The sequence below is a fragment of the Notolepis coatsorum genome (assembly GCF_963971535.1).
Source record: "Notolepis coatsorum genome assembly, chromosome: 3".
In the NCBI taxonomy this organism is placed as follows: domain Eukaryota; kingdom Metazoa; phylum Chordata; class Actinopteri; order Aulopiformes; family Paralepididae; genus Notolepis; species Notolepis coatsorum.
Window position 1 is genome coordinate 177,837,561 of NC_140167.1, and position 19,567 is coordinate 177,857,127.

General features: G+C 45.9%; 1 protein-coding gene across 1 annotated transcript in view; it reads left to right on the forward strand.

Annotated features, from left to right (window-relative positions):
* dgkg (diacylglycerol kinase, gamma) overlaps nt 1-19,567 on the forward strand; it is a gene marked incomplete at its 5' end in the record, with an annotated part of 295,637 nt that overhangs the window by 231,632 nt on the left and 44,438 nt on the right. Inside the window, one exon of the mRNA XM_084311455.1 lies at nt 4,877-4,967. Coding sequence (XP_084167581.1) covers nt 4,877-4,967 — 91 coding nt within the window. The remainder of the gene's footprint in view (nt 1-4,876; nt 4,968-19,567) is intronic.

Consider the following 19,567-nt stretch of genomic DNA (forward strand, 5'->3'; position numbering starts at 1 on the left):
TATCTCCTACTATTGTATCCAGGTCTGAAAACATTGATGAGTTGCAATTTAAGTGGTGGCCACTTTATGACTCTTACAAGCAGCTTCATTAAACCCTACGGGACGTTCACAAGGTCAAACTGATCAGCTGTTCTTCTTTTTCTTGTACTTCTTGTTGTTCTTCTTATTCTTCATAGCTAGTGTGATATAGCTGCTCTGGTGGCCACTAGGATCACCTGTCCTTGTCGGCTTACAGGTTATAGTTTACTAAAAATAAAAAGATAAAAATTAAAAAAAACTAGGTGTGGAAAAACATTTTAGTTAACTGAAATAAAAATGAAAAAATAGACATAAGGAAGAAAAATGTTTAACTAACTGAAATTATATTGTGTACATACAAAACTAACTAAAAATAAAAAAATATATACAGAAAATGTCATGATAGCAATCAGTCAATCAATCAATCAATCAATTAGCCATACAATCCCACCGATCTCTGTCAGAAGCCAGATAAAGGCTAATGCTACTGATGGGTCTGAGCTTAGGTGAGTGCACACTGATGTAGGTACAGTAGAGTCATTGTCTGGTAATCGGAAGGTTCCCGGTTCCATTCCAGCTCCTCTCGACAGCGTGTTGGAAGTGTCCTTGCACAAGACGCTTAACTCCTAACTACTCCCAACCATTCATAGTTGCCGTCTGTGTGTGAAAGTGTGAGTGAATGTGAAGCACAAATAGTTAAGGCATTTTTGATAAAATCGCTATATAAATGCAGTCTATTTATTTTAGAGGAAAGGAGAGGGGGTAGAGGGGGGAACTGTAGGTCAGAGGGTCACCGCTCTCACAGGGGATTATGGGAGATGCTTATCTTTTGGGGCGGGGCTCGGCGGCGGGTGGGGCGTGTAGGGTAAGGAGTGGGTGGATGTAGAGCCAGAGGTTCACTGCCCCCAGGCCTCGCATGTTTTCATAATAACCTGTTCTGTAGGCTTTCAACCCCCCCCCCCCCCCCCCCCCCCTGAATGGAATACAATTCCATCCACACACTGCTCGTCTTTGTAGCATCTCTGGTCAGGTGATAAACATCTCGCGGAGAGGAGATGTTTATCTTCCCGGTGAACTGTATTGATAACGGCGAAATAGAATAACACTTTGTTTTGGCGGGGATTCAGTTGGTAACACGAGTCTCCTCAGACTTCCCCGGGACAGTGTAGGAGCACAGTGTGAACCAGTGTATGAACCCGTTCCCCTCTCTCTCTCCGAGCAGCCGCTGCCCCCCGGGGCTCAGCAGGCAGTGCCTTGCATGTTGAACTGGGGACGCTCTCTCTCTGTCTCTCTCTTGCTCTCTATCTTGCTCTCTCTCTCTGTGTCTCTGTCTTGCTCTCTATCTCTCTCTGTGTCTCTGTCTTGCTCTCTCACTGTCTTTCTCGCTGTCTCTCTCTCTCTCTGTCTCTCTCTTCCCCTCTCTGTCTCTCTATCTATCTATCTTGCTCTCTCTCTCTCACTGTCTTTCTCTCTCTTGCTCGTTGTCTCTCTCACTCGCTGTCTCTCTCACTCTCTGTCTCTCTTTCTCTCTCTCTTGCCCTCTCTCTCTCTCTCTCTCTCTCTCTCACACTGTCTTTCTCTCTCTCTCTTGCTCTCTCTCTCTCTGTGTGTCTCTCGCTCGCTGTCTCTCTCTCTCTTCCCCTCTCTGTCTCTCTCTTGCTCTCTCTCTTGCTCGCTCTCTCCACATCTCTCTCTCTCTGTCTCTTGTCTCTCTTTATCTCTCTCTTGCTCTCTCTCACTGTCTTTCTCTCTCTCTTGCTCTCTCTCTCTCTGTGTGTCTCTCGCTCGCTGTCTCTCTCTCTCTTCCCCTCTCTGTCTCTCTCTTGCTCTCTCTTTTGCTCGCTCTCTCCACATCTCTCTCTGTCTCTTGTCTCTCTTTATCTCTCTCTTGCTCTCTCTCTCACTGTCTTTCTCTCTCTCTTGCTCTCTCTCTGTCTCTCGCTCGCTATCTCTCTCTCTCCCCTATCTCTCCCCTCTCTCTCCATCTCCTCCCTCTCTCTCTCTATCAGAAAGAGGAAAGAGAAGTGCTCTCCCTCATCAGAATACAAAACGGTTCCTTCTTTAGACACTTGGGGGATGAACCTCGCTGAAGTTCGCTTTTGTTCTGTGGATTTTCATTTCATTGGCCTCGGCGAAACACGGGGGGGGGACATGTAAGAGATGCTTGTGGAATTAGCACCGCGTCTCCCTGTTGCACTCCTGTTCTGTCCACAGGAGAGAGAGAGAGAGGGGAAAACCAACAAGTTAATTGCTTTTTCTTTTTTTCTCTTTTTTTTAACATGGCTTCTCAAGTGGAAGCAAGTTAATGAGGTTAGACAGCTTGCCTCATTGAGAATCGAAACCCATGCCTAATTGCGATCTCAAATATGCTCATAATCCCTTAATTTGACAGAGGAGAGGTTTCTGGTGAGGTACGACATGAGAGAAAGAGAGGGAGAGAGAAAGAAAGGTGTAGGAGAGAAAGGACAAGCTTAGAAGCTCTGGAAGTAAGAGTGTAAGATTGAAGAGATCGGAATGATTTCAGTGAAGCAGTAAAAAAAGAAATACTTTTCATTGAGTTCCTTGTAATGAGTGTTAATTTAAACACACGTCAGTTTACATTTTATTTTGTTCTCCAGCGTAACTCTTGAGCTGCTTTACAGCGACAACCGAACAAGAGGAAATCCCCACGACAACAGCACGAGAGGAAACCCCCACTAAAGATTCCCTCGAAACAATCTTTGATTGTCTCCTTAGTCCGTTACTCTACATAAATGCGCTGACGTGCGCTGCGTGCCCTGCTCCGTCTTCCTGCCATCCTGGTACATGTTGAAGATATGCCCACATGGTACAGTACAGGGCCTGTTGTGTCAATAGCCATGTTGTCAGTATCAGCACCAACACCCTCCCGTGCCATGCTCTGTGAATATACTATCCTGTCATGAACACGTGGTTATCCTTTCACTTCCAGGGTGTAGCCAAGGAAACCATAAGAGAAGGAAGGGTCATCACGTCACAATACCGGCGTTCTATGCTCTGCTTTGGTGCCAGACTTTGGTGCCAGTTCTATTGAAGCCTGTATTAGAATGTAAAATATACAAGCTGAGGAAATATACACCAATATGTCAAAACGTTGGTTAACCCTTTCACTGCTGCACTACCAAACGGTTAACCCTTTCACTGCGACAATACACAGAAGGTTAACCCTTTTCACTGCCACACAACAGCATGTTAACCCTTTCACTGCCACACTACAGAAGGTTAACCCGGTTACCGTCGGTAGTGTGATAGTCAAATCACATTTATTTATAAGGCCCGACAACACACGTCAATGTCCCCATGGGCCGTACACGTCCTCCCCAAACAAGTCAAGAAGAAACATCACATCAAATCAAGAACAAAATAAGAACACCACAATGTCAAAAAATTAAAGGTTCAATTAAATTAAATTAAAATAAATGCAAAATAAATAAAAGCAACACTCCCAGACAGATAGTAAAGGGTTAACCTTCTGTAGTGTGGCAGTGAAAGGGTTAACAATGCAACAAATTGCAGATGATTCTGACATCCGAGGTCATTTCCTGTTCAAGTGACGGGCCATAAACGAGGCGACGACTGATCCTAGTTAACTCGGGATGTCAAGCGAACTGAAGTGAACTGAAGCTACACAGTGACGTGATGACCCTTCCTTCTTTTATAGTTTCCTTGGGTGTAGCAGGATGGACATTGTCTCATTTGACCATATTGTCATGGGGAAGATGGAAAAAGTAATTAGTCGTAATTAACCGCAAATGGATCGGCTGCGAGTCGACTTCGAGTCACACAAGTCGGGAGCGAGCGCAGGGGCGGAAAAGAGACTCTTTCGCATGAGCCGTGAACGTCTGTTGCGGGTTCGCTTTTAGCAGTGCCGGCGATGTCGAGAGTCACAGCCTGTCTGCATTTGCCAGGGGAATGCTGAAAAGAGATAGCTGGCGATTATAAGGCACAGTTGTGGTTGAACAATGGAGAGCCTGCTGAGTGAGAAGGCTTGTGAGAGACCCTCCCTGTCTCCCCTGTCTGGTGTTCTGCTCCAGTTCCTAGTATCAGGTCGCCTCCAGGGAGCTGAGACACCCATCAGTCAGTCAGTGAGTCACTGATGGTCCACACACCTGTCTCTCTGAAACCAATCAATCTTTCATCAGCATGGGGGTGATGGGAATTGCGGCCTGACTAAGCAGAGATTTCACCTTGACCATGAGCAGCTTTGTTGTTGTTGTTGTTGTTGTTAAATCACAGACATGCGACCAACCTGGGAAAAAACACGAGGCCCATCCCTTAGGTCGTGTCTGACAAACCAGATGGGCAAGCGATGAACCGGAACTCAAGTCCTGCTCGCAGGTTGTTTTTATGTGTTGTGAATGATAGAATAACATTTACCATGATCCTATAGTCACCTCCAGTAATGTTCCACCCTTTATCCCCCACCCCCCCACCCCCGTCCCCACAGTCACTGTTGGCATACCAGCCCTGCCATACGGGCTCTGTGGTGAAAATATGTTTATTGTTTTGATGGCAGAGCTGACGGAGGCGGTTGATGTATTGACGGGTGGCGGTGTCAGCCCGTAACGGTTCATTACCCAGACAGCGTTGCTGCAGAGTAAAATGCTTCGGGGTGCCTTGATTTGAGCTTTGACCTCCTCCTCTGTCACGCGGCAGCCAGCTGGCTGTTCAAAGCTGTCCTTTTCAAGAACTGTGACTTTGGGGCACTGGGCGGCTTCACTACGACCACACTGCGCTGTAAAGCCTACAATGGGGTTGACGTATGTTGCCAAACTGAGAATATATCTAATGTGTCGGTCCAAGGACTCATTTCTTCTCTCCCTTGTGTTTTGTTGAACAGAATGAAGAACAAACTGTGGTACTTTGAGTTTGGCACCACGGAGACCATATCTGCCACCTGCAAGAAGCTCAACGAAGGCATAGAGGTGGAGGTGAGTTATCCTCTAGAATGAGTAGTAGTGGAGGTGAGTTGTCCTCTAGAATGAGTAGAGGTGGAGGTGAGTTGTCCTCTAGGATGAGTAGAGGTGAAGGTGAGTTATCCGCCAGAATGAGTGGAGGTGGAGGTGAGTTATCCTCTAGAATGAGTAGAGGTGAAGGTGAGTTATCCTCCAGAATGAGTGGAGGTGGAGGTGAGTTATCCTCTAGAATGAGTAGAGGTGAAGGTGAGTTATCCTCTAGAATGAGTAGAGGTGAAGGTGAGTTATCCTCTAGAATGAGTGGAGGTGAGTTATCCTCTAGAATGAGTAGAGGTGAAGGTGAGTTATCCTCTAGAATGAGTAGAGGTGAAGGTGAGTTATCCTCCAGAATGAGTGGAGGTGAGTTATCCTCTAGAACAGGGGTGTCAAACTCATTTTCACAGAGGGCCACATCAGCATTATGGTTGCCCTCAAAGGGCCAAAGACCGTATAAATGTTAATGTAATGTAAAATAAATGTAGCTACACATTTACATATTGTTAAACATGGTGTTTCTGTATTTATTACTTATTCAAGTTATACATATTGCATATTCATTTGCATAAATGTAAAAATATATGTTAGCTTATGTTATTTTAACAAATAATTTTAGTTTATCAGAACCCCATATTACTCCACCAATCAATGATCAAACCATTCAAGTAAATAACAAAGAAGAATATCATCAAATACAAGCTATGACATTAAGTTTGTTCAAAACCTTTTTGTCACAGTCAAGAGGGGCAGAACTAACAACTGTGAGCTGCAAAGAACACGTGGGACAGATGTAGCAGATGTTACAAAAACAAATGGCTGCACACAACCTTGCAGAGGCCATACATCCAACTAATGGAAGATAGTTTAATTAACTTTAATTAACAGATTGCAGAATGGGTACAGTACAGTACAGCTCAATACACACAATTGTTAAGGGGATGCAGACCAGAGAAAGACTTTCGACTTGTTTACATCAGGGTCCCCCATTTTCAATTCGTAATGAAATTGCTATTATGTGTCTGCATGAACACACAACTGTAACTGTACTCAAAAATAACAAAATAAGGGTTGTCTCAGTTCACAACTATATTGGTCAAGTTTTGGGTGGGACTTGTTTGCGTCCCTACAGCTTCTTATTCAATTGAGCGAGATGCTCGGTTATGTCACACAGCCAGTTTGCATCTGACAGTTCAGACAATATTTCTTCAACCCTTTGTTACCTATTCCGCCTGGATCGTTTTTGTATTTTGGGCTGTAAAATTGTCAAAGAATGTCTGAGGAGTAAGTGCTTTTGGCTTTTTTCCTTTGTTACCTCAGATGTTCAACATACATGTATGTGTAAGAATGTGTAATAACTAAGGCTGTCAAAGTTAAAGCTTTATTAACGCATTAACCCACAATTATTTTAACACTGGTATTTTTTAACCCAATATCAATGTAAAAAAAAAAAAAAGGGTTTTTTTTTTTTTTTTTTTTTATCTGAGCTCTTGGGGGGCCACATCAAATGACGTGGCGGGCCGGATTTGGCCCGCGGGCCGTGAGTTTGACACCTATGCTCTAGAATGAGTAGAGGTGAAGGTGAGTTATCCTCTAGAATGAGTGGCGGTGAAGGTGAGTTATCCTCCAGAATGAGTGGAGGTGAAGGTGAGTTATCCTCTAGAATGAGTAGAGGTGAAGGTGAGTTATCCTCTAGAATGAGTGGAGGTGAAGGTGAGTTATCCTCCAGAATGAGTGGAGGTGAGTTATCCTCTAGAATGAGTAGAGGTGAAGGTGAGTTATCCTCCAGAATGAGTGGAGGTGGAGGTGAGTTATCCTCTAGAATGAGTAGAGGTGAAGGTGAGTTATCCTCTAGAATGAGTAGAGGTGAAGGTGAGTTAACCTCTAGAATGAGTGGAGGTGAGTTATCCTCTAGAATGAGTAGAGGTGAAGGTGAGTTATCGTTAGGTTATGACTATAACCAAGTTCTGTTAACACTTAGTGAACGCTCAGCGTTTCATGCATATATCTCGCTTCAGCATATATACACTGAATAATTTCACAATGTACCTTTAAATGCCAGCATTAATCTGGCCACACCCCCATCCGCTTACCTATATAAGCAGGGATGGTGCCACACACTCATCTCCTTCCCAACAAATTTCACCACAATGAAAAATCAAGGGCCTGCAGCGGCGTCTAAACGCTGAGCGTTCACTAAGTGTTAACAGAACTTGGTTATAGTCATAACCTAACGTTCTGTATCACACTAGCTCACGCTCAGCGTTTCATGCATAATAGGAGCTGAGCGGGAGCTAGAAGCTCGACCAATGTACCCTGCTGAGGCCCCCCACAACCATCAGATCAGGGAGGGCCGAGCCCCCCCGACCCACCCTAATGGAGGGCACCCCACCTAATGGTGGCTTCACGGGAGGGCGACGGACCCGACCGTGCGAAGAGGCACTCAAGCAACTCAACGCACAGGGTGAGCAGACCGTGGCTTGACCCCACGACTACACACACGCACAACCCGCATGCCACCCGGGAACGAACGGAGGGACAAACCTCGTTACTGCCCCCAGAATCACGGGGTCAAGGGTAAACCCAACCCCGTGGCAAGGCCGTAGCAGCGGAGCGCGAAGGAAGACCCAGACCCACCAAAGGGACTGGACCCCCTGGAACGGGGGCCCGGAGAAGTCCATGATGCCAGCATCAAGACCCCACCAGGTGGGCACTTAGTGACCCCGCCCCCCACATCGCCATCGTATTCGGACAAAGGCCCCTCAGCCGAGCGGGCCCTGTCCCCCCAATAGTACACCGCCTGGCACACTGACCCTGCAGAACAGGCAGTCAGCATGGCCGTAAGCACACAAAAAAGGTTAACCAACGGAAGCAGGCAGCGCACCGGGGAAAAAACCAGGCAACAGGCTATTAACCCTAGCCTGGAGACTGCAGACGAGACAGGCGCCAGAGGGGACAGCTGAACACAGCCGCCCCGGTGGAAGGAGCGTAAGCTGGCGGTGTTGCATGACCAAGCCTCCATTTAAAAACCCCCACCCAGAGGGGTTGAGGCAGAGAAGGCTGACACGATTGGCAGACGTCATGAACGTGCAGGGGCACCCTCAAACGGTGAACCCGGGAGTTGACACTACTCCAACACAACAGGGAATCAACCACCTTGGTGTTACCCAATGCGGTGGTTGTTCCTATAACCCCTCAAGAAAAAACTCCAAAACACACCTGCGGGTATACACCGGCTATACCGCAGTACAAGTGTCTCTGTTTTTCAAAAAAGGGTTAACCCAGGCCTACGGGTCGACGAAACATTACCTCGGACCGGGCCTGGCGATACGGGAAGCACAGGGTCACCAGAGGAGGTCAAAGACCACCCCAACAGGCCCCTCTTCGCCATGCGTGAGAGAGGAGCGAAAAATAATGGAGAACCAGCCCCTAAGCACACCGTACTTGGTATTCCCAGGCGGTCTCCCAACCAAGTACTAACCAGGACCAACCTGTGTAGCGGCCGAGATCGACGAGATCGAGCGTGTACAGGTTGGCATGGCCGTAAGCCATTACGACAGTGCTGAGTAAAAACGTACCCAAGCAGGGTCTCCATAGCGCTTAACCCTGTGACACCCGGACCGACCTGGCATTTTTCCCCCTGAAAAAAGCCCAAGTCCCTCAGGGTACCAGAACAGCAGATCTGCATCCCCGGCGGACAACGGGTTCAACTGATCCGGACCAGCGTGACCAGAACCAGTCCCACGCCCTAACCACGCCGACATGCCTACTCCAGGAGAAAGGGCAGATATGCGTGTTGATCTTAACATGAAAAGAAGGCGCCACCCAGACGTTCGGGCGAACTGCGCCCGGTGGCCCACCCCAGGGCGTGAGACCCCTCTACATATGTTCAGATCCATTCCGTCATCATCCCCCAGACATGAACGAGAATCCGTCGATAACCAACCCAGGTCGTGGGATGTGGTCGTCGGAAGAGGAAAAACCTCCATCCCAGTTGCTTTATAAAAACGCCGTTTTAACCTCAAGCAACCAAGGCGTGCCAGTCAGTCACCTGTTTACAGCGAGCTAGCACTATACGTGCGTCGGGACACACCCACATCAATGAACAGGCTATTTAGACCTGTCATTGAATCCCCAAGGCGCCCAGGCGAACGACAAGAGGGGTGTGACACTTCCTAACTCCAACTCTTTTTTAATAGAAAAGAAGGAAGCACCAACAGTATGTATCCCAGTCTACACAGCCGGGGGTAAATTTTTTTCACATTTTTACATCCCACCACCCTCCCATAGGAAGGAGACGGGGATCCCCAGAGAGACTTCCCACGCGAGCTGTACAGATTGAAAAGAATATATTGCACCTTGAGCCATGTAAAAAATTGGTTTTAGGGCTCTCCGGGGAAGAGGCACTGAACCCATACACACTCAATAATCGAATTGAATCGAATACATACACAATAGAATAGGACACCTTCTAGAGGGTCCACTCACTTTGACAATCTGAGGAGGAAGGCTCAGTACTCTGATGGAGGCTCCCTCACATGGAAGGAGGAGTCCGAACTCACAGAAGGCCCGAATAGGCGCTTGGTGAGGAGGAGCCCTGACCACCCCCCCGAAACAGATCCATCACATGGACCTGAACAGCACACGGAAGTCCTACCAACAGAGACGCGCACGGTGACGTACTCTATGGCGGGGGAATTTCTGCGGTGCACACGCCCAATATTCCAGGCCGTGGGACCAGGAAACTCCCTCCCCCCCCCACCCCGTAACGTGCCAAACCGCAACGTGACAGGAACCTTGAAGGACAGGGGGTGTACCCCTGACCGACAGAAACAAGGGGGAGAGGAAAGGTTACCAGTTCACCCCTTTACGACCCCACACCCATGATACAATGTAATGACAAAAAGAGAATATGACACAGTCATAGTCAGCTCTATGAAGCGTTTGACAGCTTCACACAGCGCATGAGCTAACCTGCTATCTGATTTTTACTAAGGAAAAAACACAGAATAGAGAGGGCTCTCTAAGAGCCCCGGTCCAACATACACATGTGCTTCTGTGGCCAGTCCAACCCAGTTGTAGGTCACATGACACACACAACCCATCATCACCTACAAAAAATGGCAAAAACACTCTACAGAGGAACGCCGTTTTTCATAATGAGAGAATACATAATTCTCGATTAGTATCGGCCACAGGCCTTGCTAAGCACACACGGCAGCGACCAAACAATCTTTTCTTTTAGGAAAATAAAGTTTCTCCAGCAGTTTTAGCACAACCTCAGCAATCAAGCTAAGGGTTACATCGCATCCCTACCACACAAAAGACACAATGTAGTGCAACAACATGTCTGATAGGAGGATGAAAAAGTCCCAGGGAACCGGGGGGAAAACACAATCCTCCTGCTTTACCCTTAATACGGCCAGTTAAAACAGGAAAACCTGTTAATATGTGAACACACTGTTCATTGTCATCACAGGCTGAGAAAAGAACAATCTTTTACTCACTTGTCACTAAGCATAGCTTCATAAGTTAGTTACCTTAGTTGTGAGTACACGGTACATATAAACACACATGATGTTTCTCACACAACAACCAGATCATTTTCACATCTGTAACAACAACCCGATTTGCACGGAGAAGCTAACTGCCAGTGACAAAGACAGTTCACACATAACTCGCGTCGTATCCTAAATGTATTGCAGCAACACACGTTTTGGGAAAACATCGTTATTCACAAAACATTTAGAAAGGTAAAGCCAGAAGACGTGTTATAAGGTCTGGCCAAACCTTGTCCTACCCGGAACGTAGATCAGCGAAGTGCAGTCTCAAGACCCCGTAGACAACACAGCCGCTCCTGTGTTGTTCGAACTGGGCAGCGTCGCCGCTCCAACCCGTCGCTACAGTCCTCTTTGTTGACGCAATCCTTGCCGTCCTGGCTCAGGGCAGGGTCGACGAACATCCCCTGTCAAAGATGACGTCGTAGTCAAGAGTGTAAAACATGTTATAATCAAAGCACGTTCAACAGAGTAGCATTAAGCTAACGGCCGCTCCAACCGTCGGTCGCTATTGCCCCTGCTCGCGAGACGCTGAGCGAACGGTGCACGCGACCAGAGGGGAGCTCACGGCGGCGTGCGAGTAGCCGGAGCTACCTCGCGCTGGCCTTGTCCGATAGCAGCAAGCTAACGTTTCCTAGTGATCACAACAGCTAGCGCCGCAGCTAACAGCTGACTGGCTAACAGTAGGCCCAACCTCTGTAGGCCACGCAGTGATCCCAGCAGGCTAACGCCGCAGCTAACAGCTGACTGGCTAACCGTAAGCTAAGCAGCTATCACCTGAACTTGTACACAATGATATAACACTCACCCAGACAGGCCGTCGTTCTGAAACCCTCCTCACTTTTTAAGAGAAAAGAGAAACAAGATGTCAACACAGCTTTACAACGGTGATTTTACCAACACCCGACGGAATCAGCACAATACCAAACTGGCCTGTGTAGCTGACTTGAACATAGATCTTCCGCTATCGAACATCTTATGCACATATCTCCTCGTGAAGGAATACTCTCATTTGGATATGAAAGAAGGGGCTACACGGTGACAGGGAGATACCCACTCGTCCAGAAAACACAGGGATCACCAGTGTTAATGGTCGCGGCCCACTAGTTAAAACTACAATGGTCTTCAGACCAAGGTCTTCTGTCGCCTAGGTGGCTGAACAAAGGACCCTAGCCTGGGGCCGGTTTTCATAAACATTGTCAATTAGCCCCCATAGCACTAACAGACAAGTGAAGCCTGCCAGCGACAGTACTCACTCAACCTGAAACCCACCGCTCCTCACAACAGCGGCGTGTCTTACAGTTCAGCTGGGGCCTGAAAGGTTTCACCCCAACCAACACAGCAAGGAACTGCAGTTGAGAAGCATGCAGCAGCGTGCTCCCAATACGAAAACCGGTGGAGGGTTTTAGAATGATCACCATCTTCCAGACACTCCAGTGACGAAGACAACATCGCCGTATTTTCTCGAAAATAGTGAGAGAGAAAATAAAGATATGATGTCAACGTATCTCCTTGTTCTTCCTCTCCTCATAACATTGCTTTTCCAGCCAATATTTTTCTCCACGTCAAGTGGGCATATAGCAACACGTTGCTTGTGATGATATTTGAGAAGGAGATGAGTGTGTGGCACCATCCCTGCTTATATAGGTAAGCGGATGGGGGTGTGGCCAGATTAATGCTGGCATTTAAAGGTACATTGTGAAATTATTCAGTGTATATATGCTGAAGCGAGATATATGCATGAAACGCTGAGCGTGAGCTAGTGTGATACAGAACCTCTAGAATGAGTAGAGGTGAAGGTGAGTTATCCTCCAGAATGAGTGGAGGTGAGTTATCCTCTAGAATGAGTAGAGGTGAAGGTGAGTTATCCTCTAGAATGAGTAGAGGTGAAGGTGAGTTATCCTCTAGAATGAGTGGAGGTGAAGGTGAGTTATCCTCCAGAATGAGTGGAGGTGAAGGTGAGTTATCCTCTAGAATGAGTAGAGGTGAAGATGAGTTATCCTCTAGAATGAGTGGAGGTGAAGGTGAGTTATCCTCCAGAATGAGTGGAGGTGAGTTATCCTCTAGAATGAGTAGAGGTGAAGGTGAGTTATCCTCTAGAATGAGTAGAGGTGAAGGTGAGTTATCCTCTAGAATGAGTGGAGGTGAGTTATCCTCTAGAATGAGTAGAGGTGAAGGTGAGTTATCCTCTAGAATGAGTAGAGGTGAAGGTGAGTTATCCTCCAGAATGAGTGGAGGTGAGTTATCCTCTAGAATGAGTAGAGGTGAAGGTGAGTTATCCTCTAGAATGAGTAGAGGTGAAGGTGAGTTATCCTCTAGAATGAGTGGAGGTGAAGGTGAGTTATCCTCCAGAATGAGTGAAGGTGAAGGTGAGTTATCCTCTAGAATGAGTAGAGGTGAAGGTGAGTTATCCTCTAGAATGAGTGGAGGTGAAGGAGAGTTATCCTCCAGAATGAGTGGAGGTGAGTTATCCTCTAGAATGAGTAGAGGTGAAGGTGAGTTATCCTCCAGAATGAGTGGAGGTGGAGGTGAGTTATCCTCTAGAATGAGTAGAGGTGAAGGTGAGTTATCCTCCAGAATGAGTGGGGGTGGAGGTGAGTTATCCTCTAGAATGAGTAGAGGTGAAGGTAAGTTATCCTCTAGAATGAGTAGAGGTGAAGGTGAGTTAACCTCTAGAATGAGTGGAGGTGAGTTATCCTCTAGAATGAGTAGAGGTGAAGGTGAGTTATCCTCTAGAATGAGTAGAGGTGAAGGTGAGTTATCCTCCAGAATGAGTGTAGGTGAGTTATCCTCTAGAATGAGTAGAGGTGAAGGTGAGTTATCCTCTAGAATGAGTAGAGGTGAAGGTGAGTTATCCTCTAGAATGAGTGGAGGTGAAGGTGAGTTATCCTCCAGAATGAGTGGAGGTGAAGGTGAGTTATCCTCTAGAATGAGTAGAGGTGAAGATGAGTTATCCTCTAGAATGAGTGGAGGTGAAGGTGAGTTATCCTCCAGAATGAGTGGAGGTGAGTTATCCTCTAGAATGAGTAGAGGTAGAGGTGAGTTATCCTCTAGAATGAGTAGAGGTGAAGGTGAGTTATCCTATAGATTAGAATGAGTAGAGGTGAAGGTGAGTTATCCTCTAGAATGAGTAGAGGTGAAGGCGAGTAATCCTTTGTGCAACATTCCCAGAAAACGATTTCATGCTGAAACTAACTCGCCTTCACCTGTAATTATTGGAGGATAACATTTACCTTTTACATTGAGTCATTTAGCTGACGCTTTTATCCAAGGCGACTTACAGGTTCTGTACGACAAGTACCCTTCCTGCTGACTTGTCGTACAGTTAGTTTCAGCATGAGATCGTTTTCTGGGAATGTTGCACAAAGTGAAATTAGGGAAGTTACTAACAGAAATTACTGGATGTACAAGAAACGGCAATGAGAGCATTTACCTACCAGGAAATAACACAGTAACACACACACACACACACACACACACACACACACCAGGCCCTCTGCTCTGCTTCGTGTGCACATTTCGTATGGCATGGACACTAATTCACATATACTTATTAACCTTGGCCAAGGTCCAGCTTACATGTTTTAATAAATATTCATTCATTATTACTTGGTCTCAAGTCTAAACCCCTGACCTGGACCTGCTACCACCGTCCACTAGCTTGTAATCATTGACGGTTTAAAAAGCCACAATGAGGTGTTACTTCAAACTGTCCATGTGTGTCAAGCACTCACTCTAGGAGCTCCGCTTTCTGCCCCGGAGCGTCAGTGCTGCGTGGCAGGAGTTACTACTCATGTTACAGAGCTGTATGAGATAGAATCATACACAAGTTATACTGTGTCATTTGCCCCATGGAACAAATGTATGATGAAGAGGGAAGTGGGTTACTGACAGATTGTGTGTGTGTGTGTGTGTGTGTGTGTGTGTGTGTGTGTGTGTGTGTGTGTGTGTGTGTGTGTGTGTGTGTGTGTGTGTGTGTGTGTGTGTGTGTGTGTGTGTGTGTGTGTGTGTGTGTGTGTGTGTGTGTGTGTGTGTGTGTGTGTGTGTGTGTGTGTGTGTGTGTGTGTGTGTGTGTGTGTGTGTGTACGTATGTGTGTGTGCGCGAATGTCTATCACATTCTCCATTTGTGTGTATCATATTCTGTCCCAAATGGCAGATTTCCCATGGTTTTTCATATAAACACACTAACGCATTACATCATGGTATTCGTGTGGTTTGCCTGCATGCTAGCGTGTCACAACATAATTTGCGGTCGCGTAATGTCGTGTGTGTTGTTTGGTGCGTCACAAAGTCGTTGGCGAGTGGCGTGATTGCGCAGTGTTTCTACAAGGCAAAGCCTGTTAGTAGTGCATTTGTGAAATGTGTACGATGTTATAGGACTTAATTCATCAGGCCCATGTCTAACTATGTAAGTTAACGGCGACTGCAAACAATTGCCAGGTTTTCTTGAGGCCGGTGTTATACTGTACATTTGGATGGGACTTGGTAAAAACTTGGTATCTCATACGGGCGCCATGCTTGGATCTTGGTCCAGTATTGAGGGAGATCGCTTCAGCCGGCAGCCGCAAAACGGGCTGAGATATAATCACACGGAGTATACATGAACACCAAAGTAAGTCCACTAAAAGAGATTATTTTGACAGGCCGACAATTTAAAAGTTGTCCATTAAGTGTGTTACCTTATGTTGAATTTGTATCTTGAGTTTGAACGCAGTGTTAGCTAGTCAGTGGTAGTTAATTCAACCCTGTGTTTGTATAGGGTTTCTTTCGTGATCTGCTTCATTGTATGTAGAGGTTGTTTGTAAGACAACGTGTTACCAAAATCTTTCTTGAAAGCAGATTGTGAGATTTTGATGTCGAACACATAATCACAGTGCGAAGATTTAACATTGTATCCGTTTTGAATGATTTTGAAAAGCATCGAATGGGGTTTTGACTCCATCGAGGCCATAGAATGTCCATGTGAGCTTTTGCACCCAAACACGTTACGTATACTCTAGCATTGCTAGGGGACGCAACTGTGTCTCCCGACAATGTCGGGCCTAGTTTATATTCTCTCTTGCTTTTGGATGAATTCGTTGAATCCAGCTGAGGTTAGAAACGCTTCTTCCTTGATTTAGTTAACAAAACTGCACACTTGGCCAGTGCCCATGTAATGCATCAAGCCAAATCCAATGCTTCTGCTTATCATTCACATCCCACTGACTACAGAGATGTTATCGACTTAATATGCTGGTGGCGTCCGTGATTTAGTTCTCAAACAAGTAGCCTCAGCCACTGCACACGGGGCGGCGAGCCAAATCAACCGCCTCAAAAAGTTATTCACATCACAGCCCACTGGCTACAGAAATATTATTATTACGTCGACAATTGGGGAAACTGTGGAGAGTCTATTCACACAACGATACTGCAATCTATGACCTCATGCTCACAGATTCCCAGTATCCATTAGCTGACACATCAGCACTAGCAGTTGGTGTAAACTGTATACTGCACTTCCTCTATGGTGAGGGGCTATGTAACTGATCCAGCTCTATGTTCATACAATCCCACTGTCACGTCTAGCATTACATCTTCAATAATTACCTTAACGCTCGTTTTAATAATACACACAGCTTAAATGTATATATATATAGTTGTGTGTGTGTATGTATATATATATATATACAATTACTTATTGGTTTGTTCTACTAGGATGATCACCAGTTAGATTTAGTCAATTAATTCAGTGTAAAAAAGAAAGTGTTATTTTTTTTCACAAATAGTTTTATGATGTTTTTATGTTTTACTTTTTTTTTTATTATGATAAGTGATAACACAACATAATGAACCTGAAACAGCCAAGAGGCACAGAGGTTGAATGAGAACGTTGCCATAGCATCAGCAGCCTGTAGCAGGGCTTGTGGCTTGACAGGACATATAGAGTATCTTTATAGAGCTCAATAAAAGAGAGGCACTCCATTGTTATGTCCTTCTTTAACTCATTCAGCGCCAGTCACAATGATAGTCGGGTTAACTCTCCATCGCTTGAGTGCCAGACCAGAGTATAGTCGGGTTTTAATCGTTATTTCTTTTATTAGCGATATCCATTCATTTTTAGCCATCCAGCCTGATGTTATCGTTGTGAATGGGTCTGAGCTCGCAAAAAGGCAAATACAGACGCCTACGCCTTCCAGTTGGTATTGCACCCCATTGGGAATGGTCTAGTTTCTTTTCTGGGACGATCCAAGCCGTGCGGCCGGGGTTTAAATACTCAGGCGAGGTAACCTGTTTCAACGATACATCTGCGAGGCTGCCCCCCCCCCCTCCCTCAATATGCAATGCTGTTGAACGTGGCACGGACCTCCGCACCCAGTACTTCAAATGGCGATGAGATAATTGGATTATTTCTTTTGCATTACATCAGATACAAGATAAGAACACTATATATAAATTTGATCGTTGATCTGATATGTCTTTCTACCGCGATCGCGGCTGTGTGTGTGTGGCTGTGTGCCGTTGAGTTTGAGGAGGCTGCGGCGGAGCCCCGCGGTCCAATGCTCTTCATGTATGCACGAGGAAGGATAATAATGATAATCTAGCGTTGATTTCAGGAAGATACGATAATCAGGCGAAAAATTATAACGTGTTTTAGTGTATTCCACTAAAACGCTATTATCCGTCTTTCTCTGGAATTACTCAGAGGCACCCAAAGTTATACTCATATTCAAAAGGCTATCAAACGGAAATGTACCGATGAAAAAACTATCCGTTTTGTACATGTTGACTGGATGCAACTAACTGATAATCGACGGGTGTATTAGACCCATAGCTATACTTTAAGATATATTTTAAGGACTCGCAAATCTCGCAGTCCCCCCATTGACTTACAGCGGTGGCGCACTAGCGCCATCTCATGGATTAAGCGGTGACGCTGAATGAGTTAAAGGGGACATATCGTGTATCTCTTCAACTATTTTATATGCCTTCCTTGAATCTGTGGAACATGTCTTTTTTTTGTGCAGAGAAACTAGTCTAAAATCTAATTTTAATTGTTATTTTCCAGTACTTCTTTTGTCCCTTGTATGGAAGATGGTGTATGTGTAACACATGCCAAATGTTTTATTAATTATCTGCTTCCCTGCCTGGCTATCCACCAAGAGTAATGAACGTTTACCAACTGGGCAGTAGATTAGATGGGCTCCTGTTCCTGGCTCCACAAAGCTCAGCTCATTGATTAATCAAAGCTAATTCATCCTCCTATTGCATCACAAACTGCAATAATTCCGAACAGCTTGTTTAAGCCAAGTTCAGACTACATGATTTAGTCCTGATTTTCCCTGATCACCATCAAAAAGCCCCAGATCAGAGGTAAATCGGTGTTCACTCAGAGAGAGAGAGGGAGGGGGGGGGGGAGGAGGAGAGGAGGGAGAGGAGAGAGGGAGAGAGGGAGAGGGGAGAGGGAGAGAGAGAGGGAGAGAGAGAGGGAGAGAGAGAGAGAGAGAGGGAGAGGGAGAGAGAGAGGGAGAGAGAGAGAGAGAGAGAGAGAGAGAGAGAGAGAGAGAGAGAGAGAGAGAGAGAGAGAGAGAGAGAGAGAGAGAGAGAGAAAAGCCACTTTCATACCACTGTAGATTGACATTTGTCACAATTCATGCACTCTCTCTGAATATAAACATGGAAGATAGCTGTGATGTAGGTGGTCAGTGGAGGGACAGTGAGGTGGTTAGCATATTAAAAGAAGAAATGTCTCTCTTTCACCTCCTCCTCACCCTTATTATCATCTGCTCATGAATTAGCTGGCCTCCACTCCACATCAACTTGTAAATTAAACTGTGACTTCAGTGTCCTCCATCTTTACATCCATCTTCGCTATTGTTCATTTGCACATCCAGGTCAGTTCAGGAGCGTAACCAGTTCACACTGGAATCTGATATGGGCCACATTTAAAACACCATGTGAACACAGCCAAACAAAAAAGTCAGATCCGAGCACTAAGGCTTGCAGAATGAACGAACATAATGACTGAATCGGAACAAGAACATGATTGAACTGTTCAGCCTATTGCAATGTTCCTGCCGTATTATTAGTGTCTCTATTAGTTGTCATTCATTCATGATTTCATGACATTTTAACAGGTGGTGGCTTGTGTGCGGTTGACAAGTTGCAGCCCAGCTTAGTTCTCCGCTAGCTTGTAATTATGATTGTAATGATTTGATCTGGATTTATCATGGGGCGACAGTGGCTCAGGAGGTAAAGTTGGTGGAAATGAGACGGAAGGAAAGGAAAGAATGACGGCTCGTTCTCTGAGTGAAAAAGAGAAACCGCTAAAACCTTGTCTTGTGCTCTTCTCCAGTGTCTTCCTCTGACCTAAACAAATACCTCCATGACCTAAACAAATACCTCCATGGCCAAAACAAATACCTCCATGTCACTTCCCGCGTGTGTTTTCGTGACAAAACGTAGTTTGGAGACCAGACAGACTCGTCTGGGATTCCTCCCGGTGAAAGATCTTGTAGTGTGTAAACCCCTGTCTCTGATCAGTCATGTACCGGGCGACAGCGGCTCAGGAGGTAGAGCCGGTTCCCAGTTAGATTCCGGCTCCTCCAGGCGGCGTGTATAAGTGTCCTTGAGCAAGACACTTACTGCTCCCCATGAGCAATTGATTGGCACCTCGCATGGTCGCCTCCGCCGTCGGCGTATAAGTGAATGTGAGGCATACGTTGTAAAGCGCTTTGGATAAAAGCGCTATATAAATGCAGTCCATTTACCATTTATGTACTGTGAAACCACAACGCTTTCCAAGATCCCCGATTTACAAGACAGAAAGTTGTGTTGTGTGAAGAGCTCTGCTGAATTTTAAAGTGGTGTAGTGTGTAAGCGCCATTAGGCTCGTTGGATTTAAAAGCCTGGCCAAACGGAAAGGAATATCCGTCATTTGCACCTAAATAACACCAGACAGCCAAATCCATAAGATTAGATTAGATTCAAATGTATTGTCATTATACAGTATAATGAAAAGATGTTTGCCATCCAACCAGAGTGCA